Source organism: Vigna angularis, chromosome 9, assembly GCF_016808095.1.
Source record: "Vigna angularis cultivar LongXiaoDou No.4 chromosome 9, ASM1680809v1, whole genome shotgun sequence".
NCBI classification, from domain to species: domain Eukaryota; kingdom Viridiplantae; phylum Streptophyta; class Magnoliopsida; order Fabales; family Fabaceae; genus Vigna; species Vigna angularis.
This window is the reverse complement of record NC_068978.1, coordinates 27,010,848-27,028,644: the sequence shown is the minus strand read 5'-3', so window position 1 is coordinate 27,028,644 and position 17,797 is coordinate 27,010,848. Positions and strand designations below refer to the sequence as shown.

The window sequence follows — 17,797 nt, the reverse complement described above, 5'->3', positions numbered from 1 at the left end:
CATTTGTGCTTACAATGGTGCAATGAAATAAAAATATGTTTGTTGAGTACAAAACAAAAAGTAAATAAAAGAAAAAATATCTATCAAATTTTTTCTGTCTAATACCATGCAAATTTTGTTTTTTCTATCAAATTTTGTGTTACCAGAAGTAGAAATTAAAAGAAAAAGAGAAAGTGACAGTAGAGGGTGGGGACTTGTAGAGTGAAAAGAAAAATGAAAGTGAGAGAGAATTGAAATTAAGGTTTTAAAAGATAAAAAGTAAAAAGGGCACATTTAGAATTTTAAAAAAAATTGTAAAGGTGTAGGGAGAAGATGGGGTGATAGAGGGATCATCACTCCTTTATTGATTTAGGTAATTGAACAAAACATTTTACCCTTTATTCTTTTGTTTTTGTTAGTTTAAGATCTTAGTTACTCTAATGATAATTATATATTAATATTTGTTTTTTCTTAACAAAGAAATATTATAATAAATAAAAACTAAACATGTATTCAGTTATATTAATTATTATTGGAGTTTATACAAAATTGACAGAATTAAAATTTTTATATTAAGACTATAAATTTTTACTTATTATTAAAAATAAAGAAATATTTATTATACTGAAATAATTATTTACTTACTATTTTATTTGTTTAGTTCTTTCTTTATAATAGAAATAATTTGTCTAATGTTTCATAAAGTGAGATTTTTATCATAGATTTTGTATGGTTTCTCACACTTTGTATTTTTATTTTATTTTTTAAATAAATTTTTATATAATGACAAATTATTGATACACTTTGAATAATTAAAATGTCAAAATTCATAAATAAAAAAGTCTAATATCATCTTATTTAGAGATAACTATTTATACTATTTATTATATTCATCAGACATAATATAAAATTAACTTTTGTACTTGTATTAATTACATTACATATATACACATGTATTAATGAAAACACTTAATTAATCAATTTGATAATAATTAAATAATTTACCTTTTGTTTGTACATCACCATTAAGATTTCCTATCAACTTTTACTTTAATGCAAGTGTCATAAATTTCACTTCTATAACTTTCATAGACAATTCTTATTTAAGATTTATGCACTAGTACAGTTAAGGGATACGACAACGGTTATTTTCGCTAATAGGCCTCGGTTCCTGAACCGAGGCATATTCGGGCGAGGTAAAAAGCGGTGGACTTTATGCCTCGGTTTTTGAAACGGGACATATAATGATACGATTAGGCCTCGGTTCTAACAACCGAAATCGTTTCACTCCCTTTACTGCCTCGGTTGGAGCCTGAACCGAGGCAGTATGGTCCATTTTTTATTTTTTTTTTCTTCTTTAGCCACTCGTATCACGCCTCAAGCTTCTGTATTGCTCAAGCTTCTTGACAAAAATCATTTTGGTGCCTCAAGCTTCTCAGATTCAATTCAACAAATCAATCTCAGATTCAATTCAACAAATCAATCTCAATCTCAGATTCAATTCAAGCAATCAATTTAACAAGTAAAGTCAAATTCAATCTCAGATTCAATTCAAAACAAAAATAAAAGAAATCTGGAGAAAAACGCTTCTGGATTCGCCTCCGCAACCTCAATCGCCGCATCCGCCTCCGCCTCTGCCATCACCGCTGCCTCTGTCGCTTCTCCTCCTCCTCCGCCACATCCTCTGCATTCGCCTCCGCGCCCTCCGTGGCCTCCGCGCCCTCCGCGCCCTCCGCATTCACCCCCGCAGCCTCCACATCTGCCTCCGCCACAAGGCCCCCATCCTCGCACCGTTCTTCTCCGATATTCTTCCTCCGCCGCCGCCGATTGCGCGATGCCTCTCCTTCCTCTTCATCGGGTGCTCTTTACGGAAACGGTGGCAGATCTGGGCGGTGTGGTGTGGTTTAGTTGTGGGAGGTTCGTGGGGGTAAGGAAGAAGCGCCTGGGGAGGGAGGCGAGAGCCAGGGGAGGGATGGCGAGGCGAGAGCCAGGGGAGTGAGAGATTGATGGAGGGAGAGAGCAACCGAGGAGGGAGAGGGAGGGAGAGTGAGGCAGAAAGAGTGAGAGGGAGGGAGAGTGAGGGAGAACGAGTGAGAGGGAGGGAGACTGAGGTAGCGAGAGCGAGGGAGATCTGGAAAATGAATAGGTCTCGGTTCTCTGCTAGCCCGAAGCCATACATACGTATAGGTCTCGGTTCTACACCTGACCGAGGCCTATAGTTCTTAGAAAAAAAAAATGAAATGATTATATACCTCGGTTTGCGTTTAAACCGAGGCATAAACACTATTCTACACTGGTTCTGAACGAACCGAAGCCATAGGCTCTGCACTTATTTCAAATTTCAGAAATTTCAGAGACTGTCAGGGGGTAGGTGAGCTTTTAGGCTTCGGTCATTACTTTAACCGAGGTAATATGACTTATATGCTTCGGTTGATTTTGAACCGAGGCGTATAAGTTTGATAGACTTCGGTTGCACCTAAACCGAGGCCTATAACGCGAGTTAAAAAACAGTTTTTTTACTAGTGATGATACTTATATGTGAATATCTTATAAGATTAAAGTTTTAAACTTGAGACTAAAATCTGTATGTAAGGTTTAAAATTTGTTGGTAAAACAATATTACCTGTGAATTACATACAAACAAAAAATTATAGGTAAAATATCATAGATAACATTACATATAGATTTATTTTTATTTAATTATGTTTTAAATATATTTTACATATGTATTTGCTTGGTGTTGCTTGACAATTCGTGTTTTTTTATGAAGCAATTGTTTCTAAGACCAGTTCTTTTTTATAGTTGTCACACAAAATTTTACTTTTCATTTTGTGAATTCCAGTGTGTTCCCTAACCATTTTAAATCCAATACAATTTTTTTTTTTAAATTCATAGTTAGATATTTTTTCGTTGATAGGGAGCTTTAACCTCCTTGTATATCTTGGTTTTTATGATGAATAAGAGAATGGTTTATATTTTTTGCACAATAAATGACATAATAATTGTTTTATTTGTATATTATTTGTGTTTGATATAAGAATTCATTATTGGTAAATGAATCATGCTTAAAACAGATTGAATATCTCATTTATGGATGAATTAATCGATTTAACATTTTATATAATCTGTTAGATTTCACCAAATCACTTAATATGCTTAATTAGGACAAACTGCTCTATAATAATCGATTACATAAGTTATTTAATCGATTAAAACATAATGTTATGCCATAATCTATTTCATAAATGAGTTTATCTGTTTAAAATTGAAATTGGATCGAAAAATTTGCTTAATAAGATTATTTGATTACATAAGTTGTCTAATCGATTAAATCAATTTATCTTGTTTCATCCAAATCATTTAATAAGTGTGATCTGTTATAAATGTCAATTAAATCAATAATTGGCTTATGTGCTTATATAATTGATTAGATGCTCAAGATAATTTGTTAAAACAGAAGCAAAAACTTAACAAATTACACAAAACCTTAATTGATTATAATGCATTAGGATTTGAAAAATCCTATATATATGTGTGTCTTGAGATCTGTTTCAAAACAAGAATAGATATCATTTTCAAATACTAACGTTTTCACTGAGTTTTGATTACAAGAGCATTCAAGAAGTGATCTTGGAGAATATGCTAAAGTTTTTCTTATTTAATCTACACTAGAGGAGTGTATCTTAGAGATCAGGTTCTTCATTGACAATCTTTGTATTGTGTTCCTGTGCGGGTTTGCCAGGGGTTAAAGGGTTGTGAGTGCTCTTGTATTAAGAGATTGAGGATTGTTCATCTCTTTGGTAGCTATATTTATTTTGAGTGTTAAGAGAAGTGCATTGAGAGAGGTATCTCTGTATTTCTGTAAACTCAATCATTTATAATGGAATCTCTTCAACTTAGGGTTGAAGGAGGACTAGATGTAGGCTTGGGATTAGCTGAATCAGTATAGATTGTTTGTGTTCATCTTTCTCTATCTCTTATTTCTTTGTTGATTCATCACTTTTGTTTATAAATTTCAAGAATGTTAAAGAACTCATCAAGATTTTCAAAAGATCATTTTAAAAGGGCTAATTTAATTCTGCCCCTCTTGACTTGAGATATAAAGTATTTCTTTTCTTACACGAATTCTAATTGATTACCTTCATTGCTTAATCGATTAAATCGATCCTGATGGCCAATATATTTGAGACCTTTGGAGAAGGTGTAATTGATGATGAAAAATAATATATTTTTGAATTCAATAGGCAAAGGTGTATAAGATGTTGTGATCAACCATCCTCAGGAACCAATCAAGACAATAATTGAGAAGGTCAAGGTCAAATATTTCTCTAGATCAAGAAGGCTAAATCAAGAGGAGAAAGGATATATCAACACCTTGAAGTCTACTACTGAAACTACTACGGAATCTGCTGAAAGTTCAAGGAATGAAGAGACAAATCTGATGGCAGAAAGGTTTTCTAAATTTTGTATATGCAAAAGAAGAACTAACTTGAATGGTGCAGGGAATAAAGAGCACTCTAGAAAGCAAGATCTACAAGAAGAAAATGAAGGCAGAAGTTAATTCAGCAAGCACCCTAAACAACAAACAGATTTAAGCATGATGGTCAGATTTGCCCAAGTTGAAAACAATGAAGAGAAATATTAAAAAGGGGTCTAGACACATGACTGAAGATCCATCAAGGTTCAGTAGCTTGTCTCAAAAAACAAGTGGACACGTCATATATGAGGATAATAATAAGGGTAAAATTGTTGGTATCAGTAAAATCTAAACTCCCTCCTCATACATTATTGAAAATGTCTTACTTGTTGATGGCCGAAACATAACTTGCTTAGCATTAACCAATTATGTGATAAGGGATTAAAGGTTTCATTTGAATCAAATCATTGCTTAATTTGTCATGCTTCGTCAATTGAACTTGTGCTATTAGGCAAGAGATATGACAATATATATATATATATATATATATATATATATATATATATATATATATATATATATATATATATATATATATATATATATATATATATATATATATATATATGTATATATGATTGATTTCAAAATGACATCTTCCAAATCTGTTATATGTTTGTTGTCTAAGAAAGATGAGCCTTGGTTGTGGCACAAAAGACTTGCACACATTCACATGCCTAACTTGAATAAACTTTATCACTAGTACAAAAATAGCGTATAAAGTCACATTTTCAACGTCCAACCACTGAATAGCCAATGTTAAAAATAAGCGATGACATTTTTGTAAATAAATGTAATTATTAAATGTCATTTAGAATTGTAATTCGACGTAAAATGATATAAAACACCGAATGCCCTTTAAATTCAACGTCAAAAGGTTAGTGAATTAAATAAAAATTTGAGCGGGAGATTGAAAATTCATTCACTTTATCTTAGCACGCGATACCTTCTTCTCTTCTCAAATTTTTCTCAAACGAAGTTTGACGAGCATCATATGTAATCTTTCTTTCATTTGATACAAATTCATCACATAAAAACAGAACCGAAGAATATCAATGTAATCTTTCTTTCAATTCTGCATGAATGTGGCCTTTGTATCCCAAACAGAACCGAAGAATATCAATGACGCGTTGAAAGATTAATTTGTTAAAAAAGAAGCAAAAGCTTAACAGATTACATAAAAACCTTAATCAACTATAATGCGTCAGAATTTGAAAAATCCTATATATATGCGCGTCTTGAGACCAGTTTCAAAACAAGAATACATAACATTTTCAAATACTAACGTTTTCACTAAGTTTTGATTACAAGAGCATTCAAGAAGTGATATTGGAGAATCAAGACTACATTGGTTGCTTAGACATCAAGATTCATTCAAGAAAGTGTGCTAAAGTTGTTCTGATTTGATCTACACACGAGGAGTGTATCTTAGAGATCAGGTTCTTCATTGACAATCTTTGTATTGTGTTCCTGTGCAAGTTTGCTAGGGTTTAAAGGATTATGAGTGCTCTTAAATTAAGAAATTGAAGATTGTTCATCTCTTTGGTAGCTATATTTATTTTGTGTGTGAAGAGAAGTGTATTGAGAGGGGTATTTCTGTATTCTTGTAAACTCAATCATTTATAGTGGAATTCTTTCAACTTAGGTTGTTGAAGAAGGATAGATGTAGACTTGGGATTAGTTGACCCGGTATAGATTGTTTGTGTTTATCTTTCTCTATCTCTTCTATCTTGTTGATTCATCACTTTTGTTTATTGATTTCAAGAAAGTTAAAGAACTTATTAAGATTTTCAAAAGATCATTTTAAAAGGGTTAATCCAATTCATTCCTTCTTACCTTTGAGATATAAGACATTTCTTTTCTTATAATTTTTATTTAGTTTTTGGCATAAATGTATGTTTTTAACATGTTTTAATGGAAAGGTCTTACAAAATTCAAGATATTAAACTTACTTGAGTATGATCCTTGCAAATGAAAATATTCTTACACAATAAACCAACAAAGGAAATGCTTTAAGCGAATTATTTAGGGTAAATAATATTCAAAACAAAAAGTACTAATATATTTCATTTTAATACGTGAATGAATTACATTTTTTATACAAAAACTTCAATTTTTTTATATTTTTAATTTCTTTAATGATTAAGGTAATTGAACAAAACATCTTTCCTGTTTTCGTTAGTTTAAGATTTTGGTTACTCCCATGATAATTATATATTAATATTTGTTTTTTCTTTACAAATACGTTTTATAATTAATAAAAACTAAACATGTATTCAGTGTTATATTAATTATTATTGGAGTTTATACACAATTTACAGAATCAAAATTTTTATATTAAGACTATAAATTTTTTCTTATTATTCTAAAAGTAAAATATATAAATATTTATTATACTGAAATAGCTATTTACTTAATATTTTATCTCCGTATATTTATTTAGTTCTTTTTTTATAATAGACATAATTTGTCTATGTTTGGTGAAATGTAATTTTCATGGATTTGGTAAGATTTTTCATACTTTGTATTTTTATTTTATTTTTCTAATAAATTTTATATGATGAAAAATTATTGATGGACTTTAAATAGTCATTATAATTAAAATGTCAAAGTTAATGTAAATGTCTAATATCACCTTATTTAGAGATAATTGTTTATATTTATTATATTCATAATATAAAATTAACTTTTGTACTTGTATTAATTACATTACATATACCCATGTATTAATGAAAACAATTAATATAGAAATTTGATAATAATTAAATAAATGTATCTTTTATTTGTACATCACCATTAAGATTTCCTATCAACTTTTGTAAGAGCGTTAACGAAATGTTTTAAAAAAATAAAAATGACAAGGTGAATTGATTTCTTATGCTTTAAAATAATTTTTTTTCTCTCTTTTTAAATTTACTTAACACATAATATCAACAACATTAACCCTTAGAGCAAAGAGAAGATTAATGGTGTTTTAGAATTGTAGATAAAGTCCTAATATTGTCCAAGATTTGAGGAAACTTACCTGTGTTTGTTTGTTGTATGTCATGTCATTTTGATTGGTTAATTTTAGTTTTGTTGCATGTCTGCATAATTAAGGATATGATTATCTATGGTTGTTGTTGGAAATGAATTTGTGTATGCATAGAGAAAGGATTTATGTCATATTGTGAATGGTTTTTCCTATAAATGTATGCATGGTTTAATTGGGTTAGTATTGGGGTTTTACCATGCAAACCCATGATGTAAGCATGATAAACATGTGCAGTATTTTTGGGTTTTGTTGGAGATATAATATGTGTAGTGATGGGACTGGATGAATCAAAGAATGTAAAGTATGTGTTTGAATGTGTTTACAATAGTATGTGATGATGGAGTGTATGTATGATGTCTTAAGCATGTTTTTATGTGATTTGGGATTGATACATAGGGGTTGGACCTTAGTTTTTGATCCAAGAACGTGATTATTCTCAAGAATAATCGATTATTTGGGATGATAATCAATTATCCCTTCATATGTGATGAATTATGATGATTTATTGTGTAGAACCATTGAGATAGTCGATTATCTTAAGTTATAATCGATTATCACAGGGTAATTTGTGTACATGTATACATTACAAGAAAAAATGCAGTTACATAGTATCAAATCCATATGTAAACTTAAAAATTTGTATGTAAAATAGTGTTACATACGAATTACATACGGACAAAAATTTATATATAAAATGGTCGTAGATAATGTTACATACAAATTTTTTCGTATGTAATTACATAAAAAAAATTCATGTGTAAAATCTATATATAATTGCATATGGATAAATCCGTGTGTAATTACATACAGATTTGTAATTACATACAAATTTGTAATTACATACAGATAATACAAATAAATCTACAAAAAAATGTTTGTAATTACTTTTTCTTTTAAAAGAATATTAAATATTATTTGTTAATATAATATCATAAAATTTACACATTAAAAACTATTTAAATAACTAATTGGATATAAATTATTATTTTTTCTATAACTAAACTATTGTACTAATTTTTTAAACAAAATATATATAAATCACACTTAACTAATTTTTAGATTGCATGAGAAGTTATTTTTAAGTTTAATAGCTTATTTTGTCTTCAGTTTTATTGAATTTTGTCAATTAGATCCCTCTATTTAAAAGTGTATCAAATTGGTTATCACTTAGTAAACTTTGCGTCAATGTCATCCTTTCCATTAAATACGTATGTTAATTTTGTTTTCTCCCTCCTCTGTTCTTCTGCATCGCAACTGACTTTTCTCTTTTTTTACAGTGCTATCTTTTCAAAATAGAAAGTGAAGTTAATTTTTAACTTGATCAAAAACTTTTGTCAATGCACAAGCGTTCGTATGCTATATGTTTTAACACTTTGTGAAGTTAATTTTTAACTTGATAAAAAAAAAATTGGCTCTCAAAAAGAGTTAATAAATATCTATTTATTTGGCTAAATCTCATTAACCTTAATAAAAGAAATCAACCACCAGATGACTCATAGGTTGCATAATGAAATTTATTTTATGACTTAGCTAAATTATGCTTTCTGCGTCTTTTAAGTAAAAAAATAGTTAATTTATTTAAATATAGAAATATTTAAGTTTATTAATTTTAATGAATAATATCACAAATTTAATTTTGATTTCTAATCATTCTTACAGGATTGAATTATTTCTATTTTCATATTTAATTGCATTATTAAACGTAATCTTGTTTTTATTTTCATTTATGAATGTGATGTACATTGTTAACAAATAAATGAATAATTTACAAAAACATTTATCACTTTAATAAATTTCATAATAAATTTAAAATATAAAAAATTAACAGCTACCCTCTCAATTGTTTTTCTGCAGTTAGTTTATTAAAAAATGTTTTTATTTGTCATTAGTAGTGTCATTCACGTACTTAACCGGTAACAAATTTATTTTTAGAAAACTTGACTGAGTAGCTTTATCTATTATTTACTCTTTTTAAAATTATATCTTACTTTTTTTTGCATAGTTTAAAATTAATTTATGTATATTAATTATAATGCAAACATTAAAACTAAAATATAATTTTATAATTATTTTGTTACAATAAAAGGTACTCTTTTGACTCTAATTATAAGGATTGTTCTAAAACACTTATTTTTCTTTTCATAATACTCTTTTTAAATGTTTATTATATTAATTAATTTTTATCAAAATAATTTTAATTATTCTAGTTGATATACAATAAATACTATACATGGTCACCTTTTTCCTTTATAAAGTTGAAGAATGAAAGAGTTTAGTTTTAAAATCTAAAACTTCATTAAATTTTTCATGTACATTAATGATTTAAGGATAAATTTAGAAAAAAAAAAGTATTATAGTTAAAGGTAGTTAGCAATGCCTTATATTTCAAAATGAAAAAATATTATATTCTTTATTTTTACATGAAAATATTAAGCAACAGATAAAAAGCATAAAAGTTATAATTAGAAAAAGCATTTTATTAACCAATGATAAGTTGTATAGATAACTTAAACACCTACTTTTACCGAATCAGAATTTTAAATGATGTTTCAGTTGAATGATGTTTCAGTTGCACCTAATGATGATATTAGCGTTAAATGTATCTTTAGTCTCTAAAGGGAATTTATTTTTAGTCTCTCTGTTAAATGTATATTTAGTATCTAAATTATTAAGGGAATTTGTTTTTAGTCCTTCTTTCAAATTAAGCTACATTTTGATTATTCGGAAACCATAATTTTTCGTACTCTAAAACTAAGGATGGTAAAAATATGTTGAGATAGCTAAGAATGGTATGTCACGTCATTTTTTTTTCTGACACTGTTCAATCTTTCCCAACTCCTCTCCGTCCCTCTCTCTTCCTCTCCCTCTGACTCTATCACATCCACCTCTAATGCCACCTCCGGCGTCACCTCCAACACCACCTCCGGTGCCACCTCTAAGAGCCCCAACATTCCCGTTTCTTCTAGTATGTCTAAGGCATATTTTCTCTGGCAGAGGTGGATGCCCTTTCTGGATCTGGCCACTTCCAGCCCTAGGAAGTATTTAAGTTCTCCTAGGTTCTTTATTCGGAACCTATTGTGGAGTAGTTCCTTTATGTAGTTAATCTCCATCATAGAGTCTCCTGTCAACACAATATCATCTACATACACAAGTAAAGCAGTAAAGCTTGTAGATGTTTTCTTAATAAACAAAGAGTGATCAGATTTAGACTGGGTAAAATTAGCAGTAATTAGAAAAGAGGAGAGCTTTTCAAACCACTGTCTACTGGCTTGTTTTAGGCCATACAATGATTTTGTTAACTTGCAAACCTGTTCTTTATTACACCCATCCAGACCTGGAGGTGGTTCCATGTAGACCTCTTCATTGAGGTCTCCATGTAGGAAAGCGTTGTCAACATCCAATTGGTGTAGGAACCAGCTGTTGGAGGCAGCAAGTGCAATAAGTAATCTGACTGTAGTAAGTTTAGCTACAGGGGAGAAGGTGTCTAGATAGTCTATGCCCTCCTGCTGTGTATAACCCTTTGCCACTAAACGGGCTTTGTATCTTTCAATGGTACCATCAGCCCTATATTTGGTTTTGTATACCCATTTACATCCTATTGCGGACTTCCCTGGAGGCAATGGTGTCATAACCCATGTGTTATTGGCCTGTAAAGCTTGGATTTCTCTCTGCATGGCCTCCACCCATTCAGTCATTTCTTTTGCTTCACTGTAAGATCTGGGTTCCTTGTTCCCAGTGACAGTCATAGTGTACTTGAAGTGTTTCTCTGAAAGGTTATCACAGCACAGTAAATCAGAGATGGGATAGGGAGTTTTCAGGTTATTTTTAGTAGTTGAGGATTGATGCACCTGGTGGATATAGTCCTTCAAGTATGTGGGAGTCCTTCTCGGTCTGTTAGACCTTCTATTTTCCTGGCTGTTGGGACTACTGTTGGTGCCAGCTTTGTTTTCTTCATTATCTGAGGGCTATTCTTCTGTTCCCCTGCTGCTGCCTGGTCAGTAACTTCACCATGGTTACCATTGCTGGTAGAGTACTGATCTTGTAGGAGATCAGTCAAGGTTTCAACTCTGTCCTTCCCAACATCACAGTGGGTTCTGCTGTCATGATTGTTGTCATGTGGCTCTTTGTATGGGAAGATGTCCTCATGAAAGAGGACATTTCTGCTGATAAACAATTCCTTACTGTGTAGATCAAGTACAATATATCCTTTCACACCATATTTGTATCCTAGAAAAATTCCTTTTCTAGCTCTGGGGTCAAGCTTGCTTCTGTTATTCTCTAGAGTGGAGGCAAAACATAGACAACCAAAGGTTTTGAGATCTAAAAAGGTGGGAGGTAGTTTGTGGAGAATTTCGTGAGGTGTTTTGTGATTGAGAGTGATAGTAGGCAATCTGTTTATCAGATAAACAGCATGGCCAACGGCATAGGACCAGTAAGCATTAGGAATATTGGATTGGAAGAGAAGGCCACGGGTTACATTCAGAATATGTTGGTGCTTCCTTTCAACAACAGAATTCTGTTCTGGGGTTTCAACACAACTTCTTTGGTGGTTAATCCCATGCACATTATAAAAATCCACACAATTAAATTCAGGGCCATTATCAGATCTTATAGTTTTAATTAGTTTGTTAAATTGATTTTTGATTTTAATAACAAAATTCTGCAACAGTTCTCTAGTTTGGCCCTTATTATTCATGAGAAAAACCCAAGTGTGTCTACTGTAATCATCAACTATGGTTAGAAAGTACTTATGACCATGGACAGAAATAGTACTAAGAGGACCCCATATATCACAATGTACAATTTCAAAGCAATCATTAGTAGCAGAAACACTTTTAGAGAAGGGTAATTTTCGCTGCTTAGCATAGTGGCAAGTCTCACAAACAGTATTAGCATCATCTTTAACATAAGGAAAAATGTCACATATATGTTTCATAACCTTGTCACCTGGATGACCCAGTCTACAGTGCCACAGGTTTACATTAAGGTTCTTAAAAGAAAAAACAGTTTTAGCAGTGTATCTTTGATCAAATTTAGGAAGAGCTTGTAGATAGTAGAGACCTTTCCAAGAATTAGCACATCCAATCATCTTCAATGTATGGTTCTCCTTTATCTGACAAGTCTTAGAGGAAAAAATTAGACTGCAGTCCAAGTCCTTAGTGAGGCTTTGAACAGATATCAGATTAAAACAGAATTCAGGGATGTAAAGAACATTAAAAATAACAAAATCTTTTGAAAAACATACGGTTCCAACATGCTCAGCAGTTAGAACTGTATTATTTGGTAGTTTCACAGAGATAGGTTTAATTTTATAAAAGGTTACAAAATTTGCCCTATCATGTGTGACATGAACTGTGGCACCAGTGTCTATTATCCATGAAAAATTACCTTGTTTTTGTTCAGTGTCTCCCCTTTGAACTTGATTGACTTTGTGAGAAGGTTCATCAATCTTGTCCATCATCCTGAGGAGCTTTTGCATCTGCTCAGCTGTGAATGAGCTGAAAACATTTCCATTATTGGTCTGTTGTGTGCTTTGAGTCCCTTCTGTCTCGGTGCTGTTCTGGCAGGCATTTGCAGTGCCCCAGTCAGTCCTCTTGTCCTGATTGTTGTCCCCTTTCTTATACCAAGGAGGGTATCCGTGTTTAGAGTAACACTCATCCACGGTATGGTTCATCTTGTTGCAAAAGGAGCATTGCTTTCCATAGTTAGGATTTCTACCCCTTCCTCTCCCTTGGGCACGAGAACCAGAGCCTCTTCCCTGTCCCTTCCATTGGTTGTTTTTATCACTAGCATTGGCTAGAACCTTGACTTCGGGAGAGCTATTTTTCTCTTGTCTCTCTTGTTGCATAATGAGAGAAAAGACACGATTGACATTGGGTAGAGGATCCATTAAAAGAATTTGTGTCCTTACAGTGTTGTAGGAATCATTTAGCCCTTTCAAGAAGCATATCACATGCTCCATTTCCCTGTACTTTAAGAAGATTTTAGAGAGTTCACAGCTGCACTGAACCTTACATGTGCAAGTGGGTATGGGTCTTAGAAACTCCAGCTCTTCCCATAGAATTTTAAGGTCAGTGAAAAACTGACTTACCCCTCTCTCTCCCTGTTTAATAGAATGTATGTCTTGTAGTAAGTCAGAGATCTTGAAATAGTCTCCTTTGGAGAACCGTTCTTTTAGTTCATCCCACAATTCTTTGGCATCTTCAATGTATATGACGCTCTCAGCAATCTGTGGAGAGAGAGTCTTGGTTATCCAGGAAAGTATCATCACATTACATCTTTCTCATGCATCAAACAATGCATCTGTTTTTAGGGGTTTCTTTATGGACCCATCAATGAATTTAGTCTTATTCTTGGAGAGTAAGGCTCTTCTCATGCTTCTGCTCCATGAGGAGTAATTGTTCTCATTTAGAGTTTGTGTAATGAGATTGAGACCCGGGTTCTCACCTGGATGTAGGTAGTATGGGCTGGACGGGTTACAAGACTGATCAGTAATTCGTTCCATAAGGAATATTTGCAAGAAACTGGCCAAGAAGATACCAAGAGATGAATCAGAGGGAAGAGACTGGCCAAGAAGATACCAAGAAATGAATCAGAGGCAACGGAAACAGAGCAGGCACTAGACCTGCTCTGATACCATTTTAGGATTGGCCCAGCACTGTGTAAACACGTACACGGCCCAGCCCATTATGTCTCATACGTTGTAAACGTATGGATAGTCCTTCAGCCACGCAAGCAAAGTCTGAAAGGTGTGTGATGAGAGAGAACAGAGCGAAAAGAGAGAATACTCCAGGCGATGAAGCTCCGGGACTTCCAGTGCAGATCGACGGCGGAGGAGACGGTGGTTGACGACGACGGAGAAGGGAAAAATGAAGAGCACAATACGACAGGTAAGAAAAACGTTCTCTTTTCTTATTTGGTGTTTTTCTGGTATATTGAATCTGTAAAGCTGTATATTGTTTCTTACACTGATCAGAGATGAAGAGCTCTGTTAACAAACCATTAAAAGCTAAAAACTAACATAACAGAAAACATTAAATACAAGGTTACTGTCTTCTTTTGACAGTAAGGAATCAAACTTGATTCCTAATACCTTGAATTATTATTAAGGTACATATATATATATATATATATATATATATATATATATATATATATATATACATACATACATTTATGCATATACATACATACGTGTGTAGAATGTAATCACATAAAGGGGGGAAGAAAAAATATTAAGATCTACTATCTATCTTCTTATGATGGTAGTAAGCCTTTGCCACCGGAACAAAATTTGTGTGATTTTGAAATGTAGTGAAACTATTCATGAAAGGAGGTCTTCTGCATTTATCAAATGCTAGTAGCAAAACCTTGAAAAGTGAAGAGAATGAATTCAAGTCAGCACCAACAGGAACTATTGCCCCCGAGAAGTTGTAGCACTAGCAACACTCTGAAAGAACATGGCCTTTGCAGCAAGGTCAGTTGAAAAGTGACCTAATACAGCAATGGTAGCTGTACTACTTCCAAACTTCTCAATTCCCCTAGAAATCATACATGTGTGGCTTGCCTCCACAACTACTATTACATGCCCACCTAATAAAAGTGGTGCAATGGTTTCTGCTATTTGTCTTGTAAGCCTTTCCTGAACCTGTAGTTTGAAACCATAAAAATGTACTATAGACTGTACAAGGGATTTTGCAATGGGATCAAAACCTTCTGAAATGAAGTATCCTATGTGAACTACACCATGAAATGGAAGTATATGATGCTCACATTGCGACCAAAATGGCAAGTTCAACTCACAGTGTATTTGTCGGTCCTTGAAGTTTACCTCCCTATCAGGGTCAAAAGTATCGACACCACCAGAAAGGGAACCATTTAGCTTCAAATCCATGTCAATGCTTTGGAAGTTCATTAGCCATTTCACAAATCGACCAGGTGTCCCTGTGAGTTCCTTCCTCAATGAATCTTCTCCCAAAGATTTAAGGATTGAAGATACTGCGGTGACCATGGCAGGATTGACTGGTACAGTTTTGGATGAAACTTTAGCAGAAAGAGCAGACAGAGATGGACACCACCATTGGTCAGATGATCCTCTTAGATGTACTTTTTCTATTTCAATACCTCTAAATTTAAGAAGGCAAAAGAAATCAGACCACACATCTGCCTTTCTGTCATCAAAAATTCCAAAACCTGACAAAACAAGGGTCTTCAACCATGCTTGCTGACTCGATTCAAGAAAGATTGATTCTATGTCAGGAAAGTGGATATGTGTACACTGAAGTACAAGAAAAGAAACCAAAAAAGGAGGAAGACAAACAGTGTTTAATGTAATGCTGAAGAAATTAAGCAGGTACAGAGAGAAGAACAAAGTAATTGCTATATCTATACTTATTTTAACCATAGCATATATGTTATCTCAAAGGTTAACATTCCTCACATCACAAATCCGTTTTGTAGAAATAAATTAGACTCCGAGCCGAAATTCTAAGACAATTGCCTTTACAAGATTGAACTGCCATTTTGACCTGTTTTGCTCAAAACAGAAAAACAGATGGCTATTTTCATCATAATAGAAGTCCTCTGTCTCTCTTTTTTTTGCTTGTGTATGTGTCAAGATTTTCTCTATGAATTACATTTAGCTCCATAACTTCTACTCCATGACGCAGTTCACCTAATTTTTGGACTGTATAAAGAAGCTACTTAGCAACAATCATATACATAGATTTTATCCCATAGAAAACAGATCAATTACCATGGGTGTAACCAATTAAATTTCCTCTAAAGTAAAATACCCAACTTCCCCAAAACCGCTAAAAAACAGAAAAGTATTACTGAGCCCGACAGAATTTTATTCCTCAACAAAGATCAAACATCATAGATGAAAAAAAAAATTATAACTCTCAACACCAGATTCAATCTTAATCTAAAGAAGGGACAAAAATATCTTTCAAGAACATGACTCGTGAAACAATAAAAGGAACACCAACGAAACAACCATGAGTGACATTAATCAAATCATCATCCTTCATCAGGCTAAAGTAAGACTCCACCAAACACTTAAAGGAAAAGAAAACAAAAAACGCAAGATTAATTGAATTTATCTGATAAGCTAAAATTTTATCATCTAGATTTTCCAGACTGTACAATGAATTTTAAGAAGAAGTTCAATCCATTTTCCCTTCCTTATTTTCTTTTTTAGTAAGTTCTTCAGTTTGTCTAAACATGTCTAGAATGAAAATCATAAGTCCAAAACATTCATAGACATGGTCACCTCTGGTTCCCTCACGAAAGGCTTTGGCAACCCGAAGTGGTGTCTTCCTAAGCCCTTCCCTGTTGATATCTTCCCCAAGACCTAGCAACAGCACCTTTACAGCCTCCTCAATGGCAGCAATATCTGGCTTTGCTTCTTCCTCAAAACCAACTTCACCACACCCTATATTCACTCCATTTTCAATGTCCCCATTTCCTTCATCCAAACAGCCCATTGAGAAATCACAAATCCCACAACAAACGATCACCACCCCAATAGGCCAAAACCCAGCAAATGATACAAGGTATCAAGAAAAAAAAAACACAACTTGCAAAACTAGGATTCAACAAGAAATGCAGAAGTTCCCAACTTTTCAATACCAACCCAATTAGAAACTCAAAGGGTCGAAGAGAATAACCACCCCAAATGAACCAAGAAGCTTCAGAACAAGACCAGACCAAGAGAAAACACGCCAATCAAAAACTGGATTCAAAAGGGTATTAAGATCTCGCAAAAAGCGATGAAAGCAGAGAGGTAAAAGAGAAAAAGTTGGCAAGGAAAATAGAAAGAAAGCATAAAGAAAATGATAATTTGTTCGTGGGGTTAACGTTGCATGTTAGAATGTGTGGATCCTGGGTTGGGAGTAAGGCAGTGTAATCTTATAAGAAAGCAAAGGAGGACCCACCAACCAACCAAGGTAATGAAAAATGAAAGAGGATTGCTGTTTGTTTTCAGAAACGTGGCTTTGTGGTGGGATATATATGTGGTGTGGTGGGATATATATTGCTATGGATATGGATGATTAATATATATATATATATATATATATATATATATATATATATATATATATATATATCAAAGGATGGGGTGCAAAGAAAAATGATAAAAGTTATGTTTTTTCATGATTATGTAAATGGGAATGATAATGGTAATTTATTGACTTAAATAACTTTATTTTTATTTTTGTTTATTTTGTTTAATGTTATATTTATTTATTTTATTGTTTAATGTAGTTTTTATTTTAATAAATTTTGTTTAAGTCTTTTTTACA

General features: G+C 32.6%; 3 protein-coding genes across 4 annotated transcripts; all 3 read right to left on the bottom strand.

Annotated features, from left to right (window-relative positions):
- Positions 1–12,319: 12,319 nt before the first annotated feature.
- Positions 12,320–14,482, bottom strand: LOC128193979 (uncharacterized). The gene is made up of 2 exons (XM_052868231.1): positions 12,879–14,482; positions 12,320–12,603 (listed from the first exon to the last, which is right to left on the bottom strand). The coding sequence occupies exons 1-2, from the start codon at positions 13,756–13,758 to the stop codon at positions 12,563–12,565; spliced, it is 921 nt and encodes a 306-aa protein (XP_052724191.1). The 5' UTR covers positions 13,759–14,482; the 3' UTR covers positions 12,320–12,562.
- Positions 14,483–14,680: 198 nt separating this feature from the next.
- On the bottom strand, positions 14,681–16,897 carry LOC108346366 (GTP cyclohydrolase 1). 2 transcript variants are annotated; one of them, XM_017585446.2, is made up of 2 exons: positions 16,765–16,897; positions 14,684–15,714 (listed from the first exon to the last, which is right to left on the bottom strand). In XM_017585446.2, the coding sequence occupies exon 2, from the start codon at positions 15,499–15,501 to the stop codon at positions 14,905–14,907; it is 597 nt and encodes a 198-aa protein (XP_017440935.1). In that variant the 5' UTR covers positions 15,502–15,714; positions 16,765–16,897; the 3' UTR covers positions 14,684–14,904. The 2 variants fall into 2 exon arrangements, with proteins under 2 accessions (XP_052724190.1, XP_017440935.1); XM_052868230.1 differs by lacking the exon at positions 16,765–16,897 and having other exon boundaries at positions 14,681–16,241.
- Positions 16,377–16,978, bottom strand: LOC128193980 (GTP cyclohydrolase 1-like). The gene has a single exon (XM_052868232.1). It carries the CDS (start codon positions 16,976–16,978, stop codon positions 16,658–16,660), a length of 321 nt encoding a protein of 106 aa, XP_052724192.1. The 3' UTR covers positions 16,377–16,657.
- Between the last annotated feature and the right edge of the window lie 819 nt (positions 16,979–17,797).